The sequence below is a fragment of the Fistularia commersonii genome, chromosome 8 (genome assembly GCF_037954325.1).
Source record: "Fistularia commersonii isolate RoL2024-O1a breed Wild chromosome 8, RoL_Fcom_v1.0, whole genome shotgun sequence".
Lineage (NCBI taxonomy): Eukaryota > Metazoa > Chordata > Actinopteri > Syngnathiformes > Fistulariidae > Fistularia > Fistularia commersonii.
In genome coordinates this window covers 13,587,538-13,610,495 of record NC_141291.1, presented here as the reverse complement: position 1 = coordinate 13,610,495, position 22,958 = coordinate 13,587,538, and the positions used below count along the sequence as shown (strand labels likewise).

At 43.9% G+C, this 22,958-nt stretch overlaps 1 protein-coding gene across 2 annotated transcripts in view; it reads left to right on the top strand.

Annotated features, from left to right (window-relative positions):
- Positions 1-22,958, top strand: part of c8h8orf34 (chromosome 8 C8orf34 homolog) — a 45,794-nt gene that overhangs the window by 9,523 nt on the left and 13,313 nt on the right. For both annotated transcript variants that reach the window (XM_086151265.1, XM_086151266.1), the window contains exons 4-10: positions 916-1,035; positions 2,430-2,458; positions 3,466-3,629; positions 7,569-7,735; positions 17,668-17,803; positions 21,045-21,130; positions 21,273-21,346. In XM_086151265.1, the coding sequence (XP_086007391.1) occupies positions 916-1,035; positions 2,430-2,458; positions 3,466-3,629; positions 7,569-7,735; positions 17,668-17,803; positions 21,045-21,130; positions 21,273-21,346 (776 nt within the window). The remainder of the gene's footprint in view (positions 1-915; positions 1,036-2,429; positions 2,459-3,465; positions 3,630-7,568; positions 7,736-17,667; positions 17,804-21,044; positions 21,131-21,272; positions 21,347-22,958) is intronic.

The following is a 22,958-nucleotide window of genomic DNA, read 5'->3' as shown; positions in this document are numbered from 1 at the left end:
ATATGTAGAGGTGATTGAACTGAATCCGTCATTGTTACATGACACCCGCTTTTGCGGGGTTCTGAACGGTTTGTCGGGGCGGCGGTAAAGTGCTCCGGCCTCGGTTTCTACTTGACTGATGCTTTGATGGGCAGCCCCGGTGGGGATTGAATTCTTATCCACTAATCTAAGCTATTAAGATACAGCACAGACCTCTGCTGCGGCACAAACACTGAGAAGTGAGCAGACGTAGGACAGAGAGGACTCCTTACTGGAAGTAATGAAATATGTATTTTTTTTCCCCAGCCCGTGTTGGCAGACACATTTGTTCTGTGTTTTCAGTGTGGTTGCCAGCCAGCTCAGTCAGGGTAAACAGACTGGGGGCAGAGGACGGGTCGATTTTTAGTGCCACCGCGTCAAATATTCACGTTTGTGGCGCTGCTGTCACGTGTATGTTTCATTTGAAGACGCCTCGACTGTCCTCTGCATTGAGATCCACCCGGATGATGTTTCTGTAGAAAACATAGCCGGGACATTCGTTCGACATCCCCTTCACAAACCCGGTGGTTTTTCATTTTTAATTCAAATTCAGCCATGGCGCAGGGCGAGGATAGCACATTTTAGCTTTAAATGTTCATTTCTGCATCCGACGGCCTTGCGACTTAAGCGCCGTTTAGAGACGGTGGAAGACTGCCGGAGGATACAAGCGTGGTGTCGCTACAGTATATGGGTCATTTGCTGCTCCCTTTTTAAAGTTATTTTGAATGTTAATCAAAGAGACTGACAAACATGGCTCCCATGCTGCTGGGCAGTTAGCTCAGTGCCTGCGGAAGAGAAACATTCATGCTATCCTGCAGTAAGTCCCTTTTGGATGAAACTAGCAGCTTTAGTCTGTGCTTAGAAAAGGACATAAACTGTGCATTTTTGTTTGCCCAGTGCCGCGGTCCACCGAGTACCCGCCCTGGGACTGGAGGGAAAGCCGGGACTTCGACGAGCTCAACCACATTTTACAGGAGAGCAAGAAGCTGGGCAAGGCCCTGGAGAGCCTATCGCGCAGTGAGTCGCTTGCAGCTTGGCGGGAGCGCCACGTTTAACACTGCACTCGCCGCCATCTAATTCGGCCCTTACCCTTAGAGCTGGAGTATTCGCCTTTCTGTAAATGTCACTGTTAAACCCCGAGAGGAAATCAGAGCTGGGGATCGAGCGGCTTATCTCGCAACACGGCCTTTCCAAGCGGGAGGTGACGGGATTTTTCTTAAAGGGATCCCCAGTTACCAAGATGCTATTGTCGTATTTGACCAATATTTGTACCAGCTACATAAAAATGATAATAAAATCTCTCAGCATATCTTAATTTGTATAAAATTGTAAAAGAACCTTTCACTCATAGGCCGCCATTGTTGTTTACGTTGTAACGCTGTCTGGGTAGTGACGTCACAAGGTTGGCCCCTGTCTCGGCCCCGTTCATTCATTCATCGTACGGTGCAAAAGCATATCATTTCTGCACCCCTTCCCTTTTTAATCTGAGACAGACATGAGTGAGGATGATAACGCTGGAGACAGAAGTCCAAATGAGCTTCAAAATGAAGACTAACAAAGACGCAAGAGTCGGAAAAGGCGCTGGTGTGCGTGCGGCAACTGCGCTGTTATACTAACAGAGAGAGTGTGTCTGTTGCAAGGACTTCCACTTTTTTTCAGCAGCTGTTCACTGTGGCCTTACAGGCCGCTGTGCTGACTGATACGGTTACTCGTCATCAGCTTCCACCGTGATTATGCCGGTGCCTGGTCTTTCGTCATTGGATGCTACTGTTGACATCCTCGCACGAGAATATCCAGCGTTTCCTGCCGGTGGCATTTCTTCGAGCAGGCTTCACTCGTTTCCCGAGGACCGTTTATATGCTTGTGAAAGAAAACTTCAGTCACGGCGTTTGGCTTTAGTGTCCGTTTAAAACTAACAGCACCCCTGAGCTCTTTCAGCAGCTTAGCTCGGCTAAATGTGTCAAAATGCATCTGGAGAGAATCGCTGCGAACACTGCCGCTGATCCTTGGGAAGTTGCGTAAGTCTACAAGCAATTTCCCACTACCTTCTTCTCATCCTGTCCTTGGAAAGCTTTGTAGACAAGCATCAGTCCCTTTGTTTTCCTTGGACTGGAAAGCACAATGTGGCATTATTACTGTATATGAAAGTCGGTATCAGCGGAAAGCCAGTTAACAAGAGTAACCCTGTTATGTCATCAACCCAGCATGCATTGTGCTAGTAAAATAATGGCGGTGCCCCAGGTTGAAATATATTATAAATTGTGATTTTTTGATAATAATTATTTGTGCTTTTTTTAACTACACATTATAGTAATATGAGACAAACAGTAAAGCATATTTGTGCCCATTAACTTTCCCAGACGGGCTTCTATCAGATGCCGTCATTGAACCTTTTGTCTGTCTTCTTGCAGGCATCGCCATCTCCGACGAGCTCGACCAGGTAAATAAGAACAATCGTCAAAGTCGTCCGGTAACCGTCACCCCCTAAGCACACGTCAAAAGCAACCGCACAATATGATGGATTAGTACTTTGATGGACGGCGCATCAGAAGCTTGTGTCAAACAATGACTCACTTCCTCCTGGAAGTTCAGTGAGCGTGTCCCCTCTCCTCTGCTTCACCGCTTCACCGGGGATCTTTGTCCTCACCTGGTCTCGAACGTCCCTGGGGCCAACAGTGCCATTATCCAAGCGCTTTGGAGAGTATGGATCTTGATGAGCGACAGAGCCTCCCTTCGGGCGGAGAGTAGGCTTTTTGCTCAGCGCGGTAGTACATGTCCGATGTCCTCACCCTCAAGCTCAGAGATACTCTGTACAGCGGCACAGGCGAGGAACGGCATACTAAACTCTGATTTTACAAAGACCATGGAATTGAATTTATCCCAGATTGCACCGTGTCGTTGGTCCTATGGTCATGAGCTGTGGGTCGTGACCGAAAGAACAAGGGATATAGAGACAAGATGAGGCGGCTCGGGCAACTGGTTGGGATGCCTCCTTACGCCTCCCTAGTTAGGTGGTCCGGGGATGTCCAACCAGGAGGAGACCCCCAGGGAAGACCCAGGACACGCTGGAGGAACTATGTCTCCAGGCTGGCCTGGGAACGCCTTAGTCCTTCTGTAAGAGCTGGACCAAGGTGCCAGGCATAGAGAAGTCTGGGCCTCCCTGCTTTGGCTGCTGCCCCCGTGACCCAATCTTGGAAAAAACGGTAGAAGATGGGTGGACGGATGGCACCTTATCGTTGAATTTTTTGCTGAGTTTTGTTGCTGTGCAGCAACAGAGCTGTAACTTGGACAGTAATCTTACTGCAGAGGCACAGTTCAGTTCTAATGCCATGCAGGGCAGGCTTCCAACATGGCAGCGTGTCACCCCAAATGTACATTGTGTCTTGTCTTTTTGTTGTTTCATCCAGCTTTCTTTTTCTTCTTCTTCCTTTCTTTCCGAATTCGTAGAACTTGGGAAGCTATAACTCGGTATTGCGCCCCCGGGTGGTGGGGGAATGGGTCGGGAGGGAGGAAGAGGATGCCGATCCCCTGGCCGCAGAGATGCTGCATCCACCAATTCCACGGACCAAAGCGGATGTCTGGTGGAGCGGAGACAACGGTCCTGTCGGGAGGTGGGTGACCGACACGTCCAACGGCCATGCAAATGTGCGTGAATTCGATTAATAAAGTCACAGACTTCAAAAAACTTCAAAACAGTATTGTTGTCTTTTTAAAAAATGAAGACGTAGATTTCCAGCCGCAGCTCCTGCTGCCTGAGGAATGCCCATCTGAATGGGTTAGATAATCCCATTTCAAAGGCGCGATCAAACATGACTGCCACGATACTGCCTCAGCCCCATTTTGAATTAAAGCTAACCTAATTTCTGTGCGCTTGAGGCCAAAGGAATTTGGTGCCTGTTTTTTTAAAACATTTCCTGTCTTTGACAATATAAGTGCATCGTACATTTCTCACGCCCCCTGCCCCCTGCTCTTCTTAGAATTGCGCATGTCCCCCTAACCTGGGTACCTCTTTTCCCTCTTGAACAGATGTGTGTGTGTGTGTGTGTGTGTGTGTGTGTGTGTGTGTGTGTGTGTGTGTGTGTGTGTGTGTGTGTGTGTGAGACCTTATCTTTGTAAAAAGCCTTTGATGTGACTAATGAGGGAAGGATTGGGTACCGTTTAACATAAATCATGAGCTAACACACACACATATGCACACACACACACACACACACACACGTATACACACACACACACACACACACACACACGTATACACACACACACACACACACACACACACATACACACACAATGTTAATCTCATTAGGTTACAGTATCGGTGGATTATGAGGAGAAATCACTTAGTAAGGAGTCTGAGCGGGGAGATAGGGATATGTGTTGGCTCAGTAGTGTATGGCTTTGTGTGTGTTTAAAGATGTTTTTATTTTATTTACAAGCGGGGAATGTAGGAGACTTAAGTTGCTGTGAAAACTTGAATGAATAAAGCAACCAAAAATAATCACAGCTTCTCCTTTAAGAAAAGGGGAGCATTTTAACACCTGCCATAGATCACTGGCATAAATGCAAATTAGCATTTGCTGGAAAATTCTGATTCACTCCTACAATGTGAACTGTTTATTGGCAAATTAACCTGAAAGAGGATTATTTTTAGTTTTATGACTGGCCTTTGTCATTTTCATTTATGGTTCAGGAGGAAGCATTTTGGTTGTTGATTGTGTCCCTTTGCAAACCATTTAAAACTAATGCAGTCCCTCATAAGATTCCCTTTGTTACACATATAGAGGCAATACAATATGTCATAGTAAATGGTGGACAAAAAGAATGTCAGCAATGCTAATTCTTAAATGCATGGTTTGCATTGGATGATGGGAAAAGGAAAATAAATATAAAAAAAAAGACAGAAAAATTATAATGAAATGAGAATTATTCCACTGGTCAATGCCATGTAGGAGTGAATCAGAACTATTTACCGTCTCCTGGAAGATGATTTTTGAAAACAATGAAGCAGGGTACTTCTGCAGAATGCGCTGAGGGTACTCTGCAGTACTCTGCACTTTAGATTGATCACTTTGGATGTTGGATGTGGATTAAGCTTTCATTATGATTGAAAGAAAAAGCGTTAGTTCAATTTCAGCATCGTCATCATTATTTATGTCAGGATCCTCAGTTAAAGGTGGGAGGATGTGGGAAGTAAATCCAACTTATCCCGAGCCGTGTATTTCAACAAGGTTACAAAACAATAATTTATAATTATTTTACAATTTTCGATTTTTGCGCCTTCCCTTTTCCACTACACTTGCAAGAGAGACTCAGAATGAGAGCTGACAGGTGGTGGCTGACGGAGCCCCCATGACTGACTCTGGAGTCGAGAAGGATGAGTACAAGGGGCAAATGGGAAATCAGATGCAACTTTGGTGTGTCGAGGGGAAAAGCCCTGTTTTGACAGTTCTGTCTGGTACAATCGGACCTTTTCATCAAACCATCGAATACATCTCCGGTTGATATGGTTGTTTTGTGCATTCAAGACGGAAAAAGAAGCTGAAAATCCAAGGGTAGGGATATAGGGACAGTCATGTAGCTATACTTTGAAAAGTAATTGCATCAAGCCCACTATCCCCCGATTTTATTCTTAATTAATATGCCTTTACATTTTCCCTCATTAATCGTCTTGACTTACATTTTTGCCGTACATCTCCCTGCACTTGGGACCTTTGATGTGCAGTCCGATGTGCCTTGGTGCCTCCTTGCAGAGTCCATTTAATCAAAGCGATTGTATGAAGACCAAAACCAGATAAAGAAGGCGGACGGCTTGTGTGAAATAACCCGCGTGCCGAAACACGCGTTTCCTCACAGGGTATTTGAAGATCTAATTAATACGGCATTATCACAACCAGAACATATATCATCCTATGACCCTTTCGCATTATCTCCGAATAGAAGTCATTAAACTGAGATTACCATCAAATTAATACTCTGCCGCCCTCCTCATCTAGCAAGAGAGATATGGTAAATTAAATTATTTCACACGGAGCTAATGCAGAAGTCAACTTTCACAACTGTGCTGGTGACTTTTTTTTTTTTACTCCCCTCCCAAAAAAAAAAAGAATTCATTTTGAGAAAAGAAATTCGAGAAGTGTTTGATTTCCTCCATTTACTGATTTAGATTGAAACTGTCGGGGAGGGAGAAGTGTTACACGATATTTAGCTTTGAGGAAAGTGTGTGATGGAGGCTGGATGGAGGGACTAGAGATGTGTGTCCTCATTTCTGTGTGTGTGTGTGTGTGTGTGTGTGTGTGTGTGTGTGTGTGTGTGTGTGTGTGTGTGTGTGTGTGTGTGTGTTGTGTGTGTTTGTGTGTGTATAGCCATGAATTGTGCATATTAGGCCATCATAATGAAGTAAATAGTGAAATTGAAGCAAAGACCGTAACTAAATGAATAGAAATATGTTTACTAAATGTAAACAATTGAAATGCTAGAAAAATGCAGTTGGCCCGAGCGGAGTTTCCGAAAATTTGTTACCCCCATGAGGTTTATTTGCTTACTTGTTGTTTGTGCGTGTGTGAATGTGCTTTCTCCCAGGCATCACATTTTCATCATGGGGGAAACATCTTTTTCGCATTCACAGTGCAAGAAAGAACTTGATTAATAGAATTTGAACAACTACTAAATTACCAGTTTGTATTCAGTATAACAGATATGTTAGATATGTTTGGGGCAGCCGGGGCTCAGTTGGCAGAGCGGACGTCCCTGCGATTTGAAGGTTGTCGGTTCAATTCCCTGCTCCCGATGGCCATTGGTGCGTATATGGGGAATACCATCGGCCTTGAAACTGCAACACGTGAATACGCTATATAAATGGAGACCATTTACCGTGTCATGGACAGACCTACCGATGGTCATGTAGAAAATGATGTTATATATGGGTTACAAAGTAGATGCATTTTAAATTGTTTGCAATGCGATGTTTACATTTTCATTTAGCTCTCAGGAAATCATAACGCAGTTGCATGACATGGGATAATGAAAGCAATTAACTCCAGATTCAAAGGTACAGGGAGAGGTAGTGTGCATGGGTGAAGGATTTCTAGCTGTAGACAATTACTTTCTGAACATTTTATTACTTTTTGTTTTCTTAATTGAAACAAAAAATCTTTGTAAATCCACACCATGCAATGCATCAGTAATGATAAGGCACAAACACAGTTGTACCATTTTCACATTTCAAACATGTCTTTCAATTTACAGGCATATTTTATTTAACCGGTTGGGGAATTTTTAGATGAGAAGCATCCATATTTTTGGAGCATGTCAATAGAACGTCACAAAAAACCTCGCCAGTTCCCGAAACCATGAAGTGCGCTACTTTTAAAGCTCGTCGGGTGCGAATTTCAAATTAATAGCCTAGTTAATATGCTGGTAACTGTGAGATTTATTAAGGCATAAAAAACTGCTCTGTATTCGAGAGATGTTAATAATGAATGTGATGATTTAATGAAAAACCAGTAGCGGGTCATGCTTAAATCTGGGTTCTGTGTTTTTTCCCTCAGTCTGAAGATGGAGGCCAAGAGCAAAGGGCAGAAGGAACAACAGCAGCATCACAAGAAGCTCCTGGCCGCGATGTTGACCCAGGACTCATTTGATTCCGTTCACAGCCCGGCCCCTTCCATCACGGAGGAGGAGATAGAAGAAGAGGACGACGCCATGGAGCTTCTGGGTAACTTCTCTAGCCTAACTGCATGTTTGCAAATGAAGCGCTTCGGTGAAGGGCAATCGCACAATTTACAAGTCGGCCCTTTGGTCGTTTGTCTGCGGGTGAGTTGACACAAGCTCTGAAAGAGACTGGAGAGGGTTCTGTATTTATAATCTTCCTCTAGCTTTATTCAGGACACGGTCTGTGCGGACCCTTTGCCGCTTCCAAGAAATGTTTTAGCTGAGGGCTGAAAGAACTCTTATGGCAACGCTGTGTAGGTATTATCAGACTGGTCTTGTTCGAGGCCCGATCTATAACAGGAAAAGTGTTCTCTCTGACACTGCCCTGAATTTCACAGCAGTTTTCTGGCTCAGTACTTTATTCTAGGGAAGCTTACAAATTCTGGTAATTATAGTACTTGTTTTTAATTATAGCCCACATCCCAGCCGTTTCACTTCGGCGTTACCAGTTGTGCCCCACAGTGTTTCCACCATGCCCTCTTTGCTGTGACCGAACCGAACGAACCGTCTAGTTTCTCCGCTGTGGTGAAACAGCGTGATGTCACGTCTGCTCAATGGCAGGATATTTTCAATCACGTCATTGATGTCTGAAAAAGCTGCGGCAAAAGATAGAAAAGATAGTTCTTATTCTCAGGGAAAATGATTTTTTTTCCTTTGCATATTTGGACCATTAGATATGAAATGGCTATCTCATACCCAAATCAAATTTTATATAGAGTATTTATTTTTAGTTTAGTTTTAGTTTTGGAATGGATCAATTAACTTTCTCTCTGCATATTCACAAGCCCTGGATCCATACCTTTTTGCAAGCAATTCTCTCAGTATGGCAACATGAAAAACTGCCTTTTTTGTATTTGATGTAAAATTTATGTTGCCTAGTATATATATGGTGGTAATAAATTATGGTATATGCTGTGTCATGAGATATGGAACAGATGAAATCAATCATTTCCAACGCTATTATAACCTCCCGTTAATAGTGAGGTAGCACAGCAGCGTGTAATGGTGACAGATTGAGCCCGAAAGACAGATAATGGTTGGTGATAGGCCTCCATAATCAGTGCGGTGAAATCCAAGTATGTTCCCTCTGTTGCGTTTACACAACAGTTCTCAGTATATTCAAAGAAAAATCTTCCAGCAAGGTCATTCTTGTCTCTCCCCGCAGAGCCCTGGTCACGAGGCGCGTCCAGATCTTTACCCCGATGGGACAGTTACTCCCATTGATCTGAAGTTCAGTCGATGCAATTAAAGCGATGTGAACTAGAACCGCGTGGTGACATAATGGAGAAGGGAGTCGGAAGAGGGGACTGTACAGTATAAACTATTTCATGCGAAATACTCTTAATCTGAGGGCCCTTTGTCGCGAGGTCCTTGTTTATTCTGTCCATGATTTTTTTCCCACATTCCAGTCAAAGCATCTGGTCCTATATCAGTTGCACGTATTGATTAGTTAGCGTCTCGGTGCCTATTCAAATTCATCATTGATTACAGAGCATTATTCAGAAAGTCCCTGATACACTGAATATTACAGAAACCAGGGATTTAGAGATGATACTTTTCTTCCTTTTTCATTCAGATTGTACCATCTTTCTTTTAAATATCGTCACCCTCTTTAAATAAGTCATTTTTTTACAAAAATGTTTTTTTTGCCTAAATCATCTCCTCATGATGCTGACCACCTCTGGCAAAATTGCCTACATCCTCAGTTAAACAGATTGTGCCATTCTACCCCTTTAGTAGAAATTCCCTATGTCAAGAGTGTGTCAAATTGTTCAGTTTTTTGTTTTCCTGAAAAATCTGAAAAAATGACAGGCGATTATTTCAAGAGGGTGATGATATGCTTCTTTTCCGCCCTCAGGTACTTTCTTTTCCCCACGTTACTGTTCTTCACAATCGTCTCTCGGATGCAGTAGTACAGATAGAAGTGGAGCCAAAGTAAGATCATTTCAGACCCCCCCCCATTCCAACCACTTTTTTTAGTATTTGCCTCTGACTCCCTCTGGTGGCAGACACAGAGTGTTACCCTCATTTCGAAAAAAGGTCGAGGGAATAGTGGGTCTTGTCTGTCATATTTTACAGTGACTGCACAGTGGATTCCTCCACCAAATGTGATCAGACAGTCTACGGCTCGGCTCACTTGTATCTCTCGTCGGGCGTCGCTTCGATCATCCTCCGATCAAATTTGTGGTCCCCCTGGTTGTTGCGTCGATTGCTCTAAATCAAACTTGCTCAGATGAGAGGAATTATATTGGGGAAATTACTCCGGAGAGTTCAACATGAGAAAGGAAGAGAGGGGGAGGGACTACAATCGTACAAAACACAAAATATCCAGCGGGGGGCGGTAAAGGTGAAGTATCGGGTGGTAGAGGATACTATTTAGAATAATTACAATTTTTGCAATAGGCTTATCCCAGGTTGTGATCCACGTTCTTTGTCAGTACCTGTATCAAGGGCTAATGAGAGAGTAAATTCTCTCTTGGATGAGTTCACAGTATTACTGGCCAGGAGATTTACAACAGATTTAAAAACCAAAGACGGAGCTTAACGTTGATTTGTTTCGCTCAGATTGGTCCAAGAAGGGAAAATAAAATCAGCTCCAAGGTTAAGTTTAATTGATATACTAGCTGGTCTCAGAGACGACAATGTTTTCCTGGTTGTTGTCATTAGGCCTGCGCTTAATATTTACCACAGGCGAAGCCATGCCAGAGATTGTTGACTCACATGTTCTTACAAAACCCTGGAAAATAACAGGATTCCACTGGCAGAGCGGCTGAGCCACAGATTCATACGGATCTGAAATAAACAAGCCAAGTTAATTGAGTGGAGAGCGGCGCTCTGATTGAAACCGTTTCTTTAATGAAATGAGTGGAAACACTCCGTTATACAGAGACGGGTCGAATCTGCATTAAGGAATATTTACTCTACTTTCAATAAAGGGGAATCCCGAATCAGTTCACACTCGTAACTCCACTTTGAAAGCTCTATGAGTATGAAAAGTCAGGCTTTTTCACACACACACACATGCAAACACACACACACGGTCCCAGTTTCTGATTCGATGAGTGTAAGCAGGCTACGGTAGATGACTTATGCTGCCCGGCTCTTTTGTTCGAGGACGTCAAACCGTGATCAAATCGACCGTAGATCGAGATACCGCGACATAGCGGGCTATATTTTATCGCCCCTTTGCTCTGCGCTCAGAAGAACAAGTCATATCCTTTCCACTTGCAAAGGTCGGAGTGTTTATTTAGCCATACTAATGCCTTCCTGTGTTGACTGAGCAAATATACATCATTAACAGCGTGACAGAGAGAAATGAGAAATATTTGTAGTTAGTATCTCACCGGATACAAGTCAGAGGATGAACAACTCTATTTCTCCGTGCAAGATTTCAAGTTCCACAATGAAATGCACCTCAATTATCAGGATATTATACAAGTAGTGTAGGTTTATTACCACATTTTCAAGGTGGGGATTATGTTTCTACATTATGTGGTACTTTAATCTGCGGGGCACCAACAGGCTTCTCTGATGTAAGATTTAATCATGCGTTTTTATGCTCATGAGCGCAAAAAGCTTTTAATCATATCGTAGGGAAAATTACATCTTGTTGGTTTAATCCATACCAGTTCATCTTATCGTGGAGAAAGCAATTGTTTGGATCATTATGCAGGCCATTTAGTAGAACTTTATTGGAAAGTATTGTAGGACAATGCAAAGTACTGCATTTTCATGGAAGATGAAGTACAGCAGAGGTGGAATCAAAGTATTCAGACCGATTGAAGTTGTGCATTTGTACTAAGTTTAACCATACTGCATTGGCGTCCAATATTTGCCATGACAACTGCAACTTTTTTGCTTCTTTGAATTATGTAAATACATATATATATCTTACATCATAGTGAAGTACATTTCAGTATTGCCATAGTTGAAGAAACAGCTTTTACCATTTTTGGAACTGTTGGATGACAGGGCTTGTGAGTTTATTCGACTAAATATGAGAAGGCTGAGAATATTACTTGGCCCTGTGAAATGTGTCTGAAGCATGTGTGTGTGTCTTTATGACTCTTAATGGGCAAACCAAATGTCGGCAAGCGCTAATGTGATGAAAAGCTTTGTCTAACATTCAGATTGCGGGTGTTTCTAGACCAGGCCCGCTGTTCCTTATGCCAGCAGCCAAGTCAAAGACACACACACACACGCACGCACGGTCCCATCGCCACCATTACCCCCTTTATCTTCGCCCAAGACATAACAGTAACCTTGGAAACAATGTAAACCTATGACAACAACAACACAATAACATCATTATGGTGTGCTGGGAGAGAGAGAGGGAGGGAAACGTACACGGCGGTGGTGTTTGTTACTTAAGCACTAAATCTTTCGCTCAAAGCCCCTAACTTAAAAGGGCCAAGCTCACCCATGAAAGTTTTGCCGGCCTGTCGATGAAAAAAAAAAAAAATCCCTTGTAAAAATCTAACTGCACCCAATTTGACGCCTGTAAAAGTCTCCGCAGTGCAGATGGATATGTTAATCGAGAGGCAAATTGCTGTGGTATTACGGTGGTATTACTGGAAGCAATTACCGATAGGCAAGTCGACTGCTGTGATCATACCATAAAACCAGCAGCAGTCATTACAGAGGGTATGCACTAATGCCAGCCGGTGTATGTATCTCCACAGATATATACACTTTACACCAACTGAGAAGATGATCTGAGTGGACGCTGCTGCTTTTATTACAGCTATTGTAAGCAGACCGGTAACAGACAGGAGCGGCATTTTTCCAGAGAATTACAGATTGCGGATTACTCCGCCGGGGTTCAGCTGGTCGTGATATTTTGGAACTGTTTTTTTTTGTGAAAAGTGAAGATATTTCATGCAGTGTATGTCCTCTAAAATTAAGGGTTAACTGACAATGCCATCACAGATTTATTATTGATGGTGTGTGAAAAAATATACATATGCTGAAGGTGCTGCTGTATCTATAGCAATCTGCCAATGTCACTTTGTAATTCATTTGTTTTATTTATTTTTAAAAAAAATTGGTACTTAAGCATTTTGACCCTGCGCTTTTACAGCATCTGCCATATAGATGGGATTGATTGATTGATTCGAACTGTAGATGGCAGCCTTGTTCCTGGCAGACGCCTGGGACTTATTTTCCAAGCCCTGCGCTTCTCAAAAAAAAAAAAAAAAAAGATTTTCTAGATCAAAGTACAAAATCAAACACATGTCAGTTTTTTTTGTACACATTTTCCAAAATACACCAGCGCTCAAATCACATTCCCTGTCCAAGCACGACCGAGGGATCAATATATCAAACTCTGCTGTTTCAATGACTTTGAGGGAATTAATGGGAGTCTTATTTCCAACACAAGTCCACGATAAGATTTTCCACGGGCCTAAATATTGTGATATTACCGTACGCAGGCGCGTGAGTGCCCCCCCCCTCCATCTGATTCTGATCAGGGTTTTATTTCTGCGCTGAGGCGAATAGGCCGAAGCCTAGCATATTTTTAGGGTTGTCGCGGAGGGCTAGAGCAGAGTACTATTGAAAGTGGATACGTAATTATGAAATGCAAATCGGAATATTGTTGTTTTTTTTATTATTGCAAAGCCAAACAAATGTGTCTGTTACCATGACTCAAATCAAAGATGCCTGTGCGTTGACTAACCGCTGAGTGGCGGCTCTGCGCTCAGAATTTAATGAATCACAAATGCTGCCTGTACGTGTGCGTGCCGACTTGTATGCGTCCCTGTATGCGTGGAGGGCTGAGCACGCCGCCGCTTGGTTTTTTTCATCTCGAACCGCCGCTCTCACATGTGGTTACTACGTGTGTGACCGGGTAGCAGATGCGCCGAGGCGCTTGTCACTTAGTGGCTATTAATTAGAAGCCGGAGTTATGTGGCGCTGGTCATAAAAGAATGGAAAATCAATAATTTCACATCTCTGAGACGGAATAACAACGTGTCTGTTCTTTTCACGTGCGGGCGGAGGATTTCACCCCCATCCGTCTGTCAGCGCATCCTCAGAGAAGGTGAGCATTAAGTTAATTGTGAAGCAAGCATACTAAATTTGACTTCGGCTCTGTTTTTAGGTTCGCGAAGAGAGAGAGAGGGAGCCCATTCTTCCCGTCGCTGTCCAAATAACATGAAATTACACGGAAACTTGGAGTAGAGCAGCAACGCCGCTTTGCTGTGAGCAATTGCGGCACGGAATTCCTCACTGCTCGGGCCCTTTTGTCGGGATCGCATCGCTCGAATAGTTTCCATTTCTACCGACCCCCCATAGTGCTGGCTCATTTTTATTTATCTGCCATGTCTCATCATTTGACATGGGTGGTGGTGGTGACACACACACACACACACACACGCACACACACGCATGGCTGCTCCGTCCCCGCCCCCCCCCACCGTGTCCCAGGGGGTGGAAACGGTGACGGGGCAAGTGTGGACAGAAGTTTGTTGTGTCTAGACGGAGACCTGGGTGGGTGTTACGGTCGACGGGTAAATCCGTCTCTCGGGAGGTGCGGCGCTGACTTATCGTGACAGCGTTGTGTGGGAGGCCATTGTGACGTCTGAGATACGCGCCGTCGTGTTTGACCGGGGAGGCGGAGGAGAGAAAAGAACACATACAGAACAGACGGACCGGTAAATTACACGGAAAGTGCGAGTTGAAAAGTGAAAGTTATCTTGGGCAAGGGGGGGCTTAGGGATGAGGGGCCGCTTTTATCAGATGAAGGTCTCGGGCTGACAGGGAGGTGGCTCTGAGCTGCGCCGGCCGATAGTGACGGTAAATTAAATGCCGTTTTATGTTCGTAGACCATCTAAGCCAAGCTGCATTTAATCGCCATAACATAACACTTGCCAACCAATAAAACCAACCCACTCAATCACAATCAATCTGAACTTAAGCTTTTCATACGGCAATAAGCGTTTCATTTATCCAACTACCAAGGCATCCATTCTTTTGTCATATCGATTTGATCAGCGTGAAGCAGTAGTCTCTGGATACATGCGCGCAAATGAGAAAGTCTTAGATTAGTCGCTCCAGTGGTTGCGCCTCCCTCAGAGCGCTGAGGAGGAAAGATGAAGATCTCCCCGCTCGACTCCAAGAAAGTCCCAGAGCTGGAGATTTTGACGGTGAGAAATTGTCACCGGAGCGACTTAGCAATCCGAGCGAAGCCATCTCTCTGCCCCATCGCTTCTATAGAAGAGACTCAGAGATCACTGGAGCTTTTTTTGTTTTTCCATTTCACCATATTTTACAACTGATCTTTTTTATCAGGACATCCTGGCTTATCCATCGTCGGGCCGAAATCGGTCTCGGCAGGAGCTCTCAACCAAATCCAATTTTTTTTTTGTCTTCTAGCAGAAATATGGGGCTGCTAAATGTTACGGCTTTGGTTATTTTCCATTCGGGTCAAAATCTGATTTGAGTTTGTGGTGCACACTCGGGACTGAAGTATTTACCTCAGTGACCTCCGAGTGAGATTTTTCCTTCTCGCCTTCTTCACCTTCTCTTTTTACCACTGTCATCGGTGTCGCAATTTCTCGACCGGAGGGAACCAAATCAGAAAAGTCCAAGTGGCGACGGCGTTGACGGGCAGTTGCGCGTCCAAGGTCATGCTCTCCCTCAGGGTGAAAGCTGGTGGCTGTTATTCTTTGGGTGTTTCATGAAAGCTGCGACGCCACTGCCGAATGTTTCCAAGTATCTTGCAATGATTTGTATCCCAGGCTGTCATCCGCAGACAATCTGGCACGCTACATTAGTCAGTGGCCAGAAAAAAAAAAGGGGGGGTGGTGGTGGTGAGAAAGGAAGAAGTGAGAGTGGCCGTTGAGAAAACAGGAAAAGATGAAGGCCCAAACAATTCCCACGACCGGCAAATTGCCCGAATCACCAGTGGCTCTCTCTCTCTCTGTCTGTCCCACTCCCTCCGCCGCACAGCCTGATGAATGGGACACTCGATATTGCTCTGCTCAAGGGATTTGAACAAAATCTGGACAACCTTTCATCACACACTGACACAATATAAGGGACATTTGTGATTTCGGCTTTAAAGCTTCAAGTTCAAGTATTTTACACTTTGGCCAAGGTTGTGTTTTATTTGGATGACAAATTTAATCTGCATTTCCCTGTGTGTAGAGCTGGAAGAAACTTTTTTTCATATCTACTGACTCTTATAGAAGCCCCTTATTAGGTTACTTGCATATAAATGTGTGTTTTTCTTAAATAAAAAGATTTTATGGTGTGGTTTGGCTCAAGGGGGTTTAGAGCATTTTCCTTGGAAACCAAACAAAAATAAAAATAAATATGAAATTAAATTATATTAATGAGTTTTGGTACAAATCCTCAAATATGGCATTGCTAAAGGGACTGCCCTGGAAGTCCTCAGGCCTTTCTGTGCTTGATAAGGAGTGAAAAAAAAAATAAAACGTGTAAAGTATTGGGCGAGAGATTTGCAGGTTCAGCTTTCGTCAGGTGCCGGAAAAAGTTTAGCCTCTGAGTTTTTGGCGTCTCATCAGAAACTAGGAGATGCAGGTGAGATTTCCTGGCCCCACGCCACGTCCGCGGAGCGAGTTCTCATGGAGAAGTGTCATCCAATCTAATCCGAGTGATTAGTCATGCATTCTCCTCTTTCAAGGTGTGAGGCCCGTGTTTTTCTCCCTCGAACCCGGGGCCAGGTAACATGATCTCAAAGGGAAAAGTATCAATGTAGGTAGCAAATGTACAGACGCACACAGACACGTACGATACCGTATCGGCAAGAGCTGAAAAATGTACTGCACGTCTCGAAGCGCCCCCCCCCCCACACACACACACACACACACCGTCAAAGACCTTGTGTTTTCCTGTGAGCGATGGGAGGAACGATACCGGCACGGTTGTTGTGACCCCGACGTGATGCGAGTCCCACCGGACGCTTCAAGTTCGAAAAACCCGATGACCAATATTTCACATTGCGCGGAAATGCCAAAAATGCGTTCCTGTTTCAAAGGGATCCATTTCAAAACCAAAATGGTCTTGTTGATTCAGAATTGGCCCTTTTATTTCGCCGTTCTATTATACGCGCCATTTGAGCTCCGCTTTGAAACAGAAAACTTTTATTTCTCCTTTCGGTACTTGTTATATTCTCAATAAATCTCGCCGTTTGTCGCTAACCACCTATTCCTGTCGTACTAGTTTTATTGTTATCGGGTCTCGATGCTGACAGCTCTGTTCGACAATGCGATGACTCTGCTCAGTCCTGACCTCAGAGCGTTTTGTGCTGTTCAGAGAACAGCTGGATTTGGAGATAAAGCAAGGGCCTCTGAGGGAGGGTGGGAAAAAAAGACATTTTTTTTTAAATATATACATAGGAAAGAAAAATGGTCATTGAATATATATTCACATCAACTGCAGCACCTGTTAATTCAGTGTGTGTGTGTGTGAGAGCAACCATGTGGTGTTAAGTGAGAAAACCCCTCAATGTTTTAGATCAGGACAATACATATAGACTTCCTGGAAAGGGACGGGGAAGAAGGACTATATATGAGCGTTCACCCAGGGGATGCTCGTAGAAATCGGACAAAATCCAATTTTACACCACAGTTTGTTTTTTTTTTCCACTCAGACTTTCTTTTTCTTTGTCCTTTTATTCACTCCACAATAACCTACCATCCCTGTGTGTGTGTGTGTGTGTGTGTGTTTGTGTGATCTTACAGAAATGAAATCCAAGTCGATAACAAATCTAAATATGAACGTGTATGTCTGCGGCAGGAAGTAAGCCGTGAATGTTTATTTACCGCAACGTGCTTGACTATATTTCTGGCGGCGGGCGGACTTTCACCGCCTCGCATCATATCGACACAGAAAAGAAGGAGGGATGATTTATGGCTTTGTCCTTGTTTTCACTCCTCTCTCCCACTCCCTTTGTGCTTCCCTCCACTGCAGAGGACCTGGACGACCTGCGGATGGAGGGTGTGATGGCGTTAGCTCCGTCCGGCAGTAAGTTCAGCCAGGGACGCAGCTCCTATCAGCCCGAACCACAGGCCAAAGTAACGCTGAACATCTGCTCTCGATGTGCCAGGTAAATAACGGGCTCAATATCTCCTGCCCGAGAGATATACTAGGTTTTCCACCGGCTCATAAATAAAAGCAATTAAAGGGCATTCCAGATATGATGCACACAGATTTTCTCTATTTTTTTTCTCTTTCGTCATCCAGCTGGTTTTACGTGTAATTTATAACCCCCGGCTTACCCCCCGCTCTGTCTCTATTAATACCAGCGGTGGTGAATCTCGAGAACCCGGCGGAGAGAATAGTATCTTTAATACATTTCAGCTTTGGTTTTTGTCACAGATGAGCTCCAGTGCTGATAATTATCATCCATTCTGTTTTTATCAGTCGGTCTTTATTTTGTTTCTTTTGACACATTTCCTGCCCCCCCCCGAACCCCCTGTTTCACAGCATTCAGCGCTCGTATTTCACAAGTGGGGGTGATACCGCAGGCAGGTGTGGGCAGGAGCCTTCCTTGATGCCAGTCGAAGATAAATGGGTATCTTTGGGATGAGACGCCAGGCACACAGCTACCTGCATGGCCTCCTGTGTTTGGGCTTTGTTAGTTTTTTTTTTAAACTCCTCTTTCATTTTCTCTGGCTATCAGTTTGGATGTGGGAATGTTTTCTGAGGTCCTGCATGGGGATGTATGGTATCAGTGGGTTGTTTTTTGGCAGTTTATCGAATGAATGTAGTTTATGCTTGTAGCTTATCGCTGAGTCCCCCCTGTTGGATCTGTGGCAAAGGAAAGTTGCATCTGTATCTGGACTCCGGCAGGAACCTGAGGGTTTAATTTTTTTTTCTCTTGAACAAAATGCTAGACATTATCTCTGTCTGGTTCTTGCAGAATTCTTACTTCATTCATTCAATCCTGACAAGAGATTAATCCCACCTTTTATTTGAAAAGTCATCAGACTCCTTTATTGTCATCTCCGTTGGATGTAACAGAGCTCGGGTCAAAAGATGAGCAAAGGGAAGAAGTGTTGCGCTCGCACAATACCGTTTGTGCTTTGCCAAAGACCTATCTAAAACTAGGATTTTGTGCAAGGGTTCATGCGTGCACACAGAGATATTTATGAATCCTCACATAAAACCTGTGCATGCTTGCCCCTACTTGTATGCACACAGAGTGCTCCTATGAACAGAAGATAGTGAGGGCAGAGGTCACGGCGCAGTTTGCAACGTATGTGTGTGTGTGTGTGTGTTGGGGGGCACTAACAGGGTCTCAATGCAGTATTCATCTGCGCCCTGTCTTTATTGCATTCCCAAACACTTATTTAAAAGCGAGCTTAAAATGCGGTCCGCTTGTGGTAGTCAGAGGAATACCATATGTGCCACGGTGTTAGTGCTTTACCTGCAGACAACAATACGACCTTCATGCCATGTTACCCCATGCTCACACTATTTCTTCTTTTCTCCTTACTTATTATTCAACTTGAAGTTCGCAAAGTCAAAGGTCCCTACAGCCGTACATTTCGTTTGTTGCTCGGACAGTTGAGCGCAGCCCCTGGTGGTGAATAACATTCCTCAGATACTTATCAAACCTCAGGCGAACATTGTGGATCAACAATGCACTGCATACTGTGTGTTACTCTTATTTGTTTGCGGTGGAATTTGTATTCGTGACATGTATTTTGAAAGTGGTGGAAGGCCAATGAGTTCCACCCACAGCCAAGCAAGGAGTCGGGCTTATCTTTTCAGCATAGCATGGGGGTGAAAACCATAGTTCCTCCTCTCTAGTGAGTGTTTTCTCATTTCTGATATCCCTTCTCATCACTCCTTCGATCACCTAAATCTCTAAAATCGGCATAACACTCCCGTCCGACGGCTACGAAGCCGGCGGTGGTAGTTCAGGAAAACACGCCGCTTCCTCTGGCTCATTTCTGGCTGCAGGAAGTGTAAGGTGCCATGTGGCCTGTGTGTTGTGGCCAATGCCGCTGTCTCTCGGGCAGCGCTAGCCTTCACCCATCTCCATTATGCACCCAATCAGTTCTTGTAATGACTACGTGCCCTCACCGCAAAACCTCCTGTGTGCAAACGCATCCCAGATCCCGGGCACGGTCCGGGACCAGTTGGCAGTGCCGTCCGAGGAAACGGAGAGATCTCCACAAACCTCTCTCGGGCTTGTAGTTCTCATTAAATTAATTGCTTTCATTTCAGGAATGTTGAGAGGGAATGGCAGGCAGGACATGTGGCTTGGGGTAGCTTTTGTTTGGAGAATGGGAAGGCCTTGTGATAATCATCATGGGTACTATTTAATAGTCGTATAAAGACCATTAAAGAGAATAAGAGACTGGGAGAGGTTGTGTATAAAGAAGCAAAGTAATATAATATACTTTTAAAAGCTGCGGTCTACTTTTATCCGCATCATGGAGGTAGAAACCATGAGCCACAGTGGCATTGACAGGAAACAACTACGTTGTAGTTGCGTATAGATGGCTTTCCTTTGTCCGATGACATGGAAACAGCCTGCAGTGTAAAAGTAATGTGCCATTATGCGTAATATGCAGTATTATTTGCATGCTGAAGAAAAAAAAAACTCTACTGTTCTGATTACATACTGTTGTTGTAGTCTGTAAATTACTTTGTATTACTGTACAAAAGCGGTTGAAACCTGCTTATTTTCCAGTTTGAAAGGGCAATTTATACACTGTTTGTCTTTCACCCACAGTATTCTTTCCTATCCTAGAGAAACTTAAATCTTTCAGTTTCTTAAAGAGACAAGCCAAGTCGCTCCAAAGACGCTCGTAAACTGCTTCCTCTTCGATCCAAACATATTTCTGGACAAAAAAAAAGAAAGAAAATCTATAAGGGCATGGAGCATATTATCATAAAGAACTGTGTCATTTCAAGACACAGCAATGTCTTTTAAGAGGTTTGGCTGAAGTGGAGTTATGCAATACGTGAGCTATGCACGGTTCTACAAACCATAATTCTGTGCAGACATTACCTTTTGTTTCATGTGAATAGACTATTACGAAATGGATTTTTCAGCCGAATGAAGTACCTCAGTTCAGAGATGGAATGCGCGCCCACATTCAACCCCCATACGCTCTCCTTTTTTGATACCATCCCAGATTTTCGCAGCGGAAATCCACTAAACACTTCCTCTTTGTTTCAGCACCTCAGGCTGATATGGACGCAAATGCCTTTTTTTTTTGTTATCTGACATCCAGTGTCTCCAGAAGGAACGTGGGGTTTTACTTGAAAACGTTGATTGTCTATACAAACTCCCAGATCTGTGCGCTGAACATGTTGCATGTCATCTTCAGGTTGCAGGGGGATAGTTTATCGGACAACAGATCGGAGGAAGAGCACAGGCCTCATATATCCGAGCAAGCCGTCCCTGACATCTCATGTAAGTGAAGAAAAAAACCATGGCAATGTAAGTTTTCCTCTCATTTTCTTTCGCTCTATAGTGTCATGAGCTGCCATGCCCCCCCCCCTTTTTTTTTTGTGTGTGTTTATATGTACGTTGTTGGGTGTGTTCTCTGGAGCAGCCTCATTGCCCGGGGTGGACACAGTGGCGGGACGGTTGCAGGAATGCAAGACCCTGTCTCAAGTGTCGGGCTCTGTAAGTGTCCTCCCTACATCCATCATGAAACAATTAAGATCACTTTACAGCCATCAGTTACCATGTCACTCTTTCCTCCTCATCCACCATTGTGTGAATGTGAGAGAAAAACACCCGGAGCTTCTTGTTAATAGGACAAGATCCCAGCGAGATGATTCATCTTCATGTGGTTTTTTCAGCTTACACAACAGTCGATAGCGTTGAATAAGCGATACCTCAATTACAAATCTCCCTATATCACATTGCTGTCCTCTGCGGGCAGAGCAGCACAAAATAAATGAAAAGAATATCTGGTGACACGATGACAATTGGAGTTGATTTAGACGTTTCATACAATGGACCAAAATATTTATGAGTTACAGGAGTATATGTTGGATTGCGTGATAACGTCAGTTGCTTTGGGCTAGAAATCTATAGAGGCTCAATGTAGCACACACACCGCACTCAGACTCACATGCTGTTAATAAAGCGGTCGACTGAAACCCCTGTACCTTTTGTATAATTAACCCAAAGGAGCCAAAACCCTTTTTTTTTTCATAACTATCCAATCTAAGTGTGAGACAAGAGTTTTTTTTTTTTTAACAGGATTTTTTAAGAAAGAAAAGGCTTTCAGAGCCAAGATGTTTCTCCGTGTGTGCAGCAGATGCTCTAGACTAACTGGGAGCAGACTTCCAAGCGACTGAAAGCCCTGTAGAATCAAAGCACGGAGTCGGAAGTCTTACGGATGGAGCCAGATACACGAGACACAAATAAGAGAGGCTGCGGCGTCAAAAACAAACTGCGTCGCTTATTCGTAAGATTTAAATCGTCAACGTGTTTTTCATTTTTCACTGGATGTGAGCGGGAGTGATGCATCTTTTCGGACCGGGTAGACTTTAGTCATAGGTGGAATTCATCTCCACGCTACCTCTTTTTACTAGTTACCGTTCGAGGAGGGTTCAGTTCTCCATTTCATCTTGTCACTTTATGTCTTCGGCCTGAGGTATTTAAAAACGGCAACGGCAGTGCGTCGCATATCAAACACACATCTGCATATGTCTCCTATAACCTAGCGGGGCTGCAGTGTAGTTGCTCTGTGATGGATTGCTTATGTTTGGCCCCCATAAGCAGGCAAATTCAATTTGTAACAGCTCGATAATTCATTCCGGAACTTTTTTAACCCCAAATGACTGATCAATGTGAAGCTCTATGACCTCATACAAAAAAATTATACATAAAGTATGACAAATGAATCTGCTGGAATGTAGTTCATTCTCAGAAATCTTTTCAAAGCATTTAAAGGAAGTAGTTTCAGGTACTGACTGTTCATTGGTGTTCGAGTTGGACTATTTCTGGCTTGTATTACCTGCACGTTTTGTCATTTACAGCTGTCCCCAGAAGTGTTCCTTGTACTGCAGGGTTGTCTGGTTTGCGTAGTAAATGTTTGGTGATGTCGGAAAGTAAATTCTGTTAATGGTTATTATTATTAGTGGTGCGACGGGCCCCCTGCCTCCGCTGCAGCTCCTACAGGTGATAAATGCCTCATAAAGACAAAAACTTTCCAAAGGCAAATGCCAAAGCAAATTTTTAGAATTTCTTCTGCTGTTCCTTGGGAAGTGTTAAGTGATACACT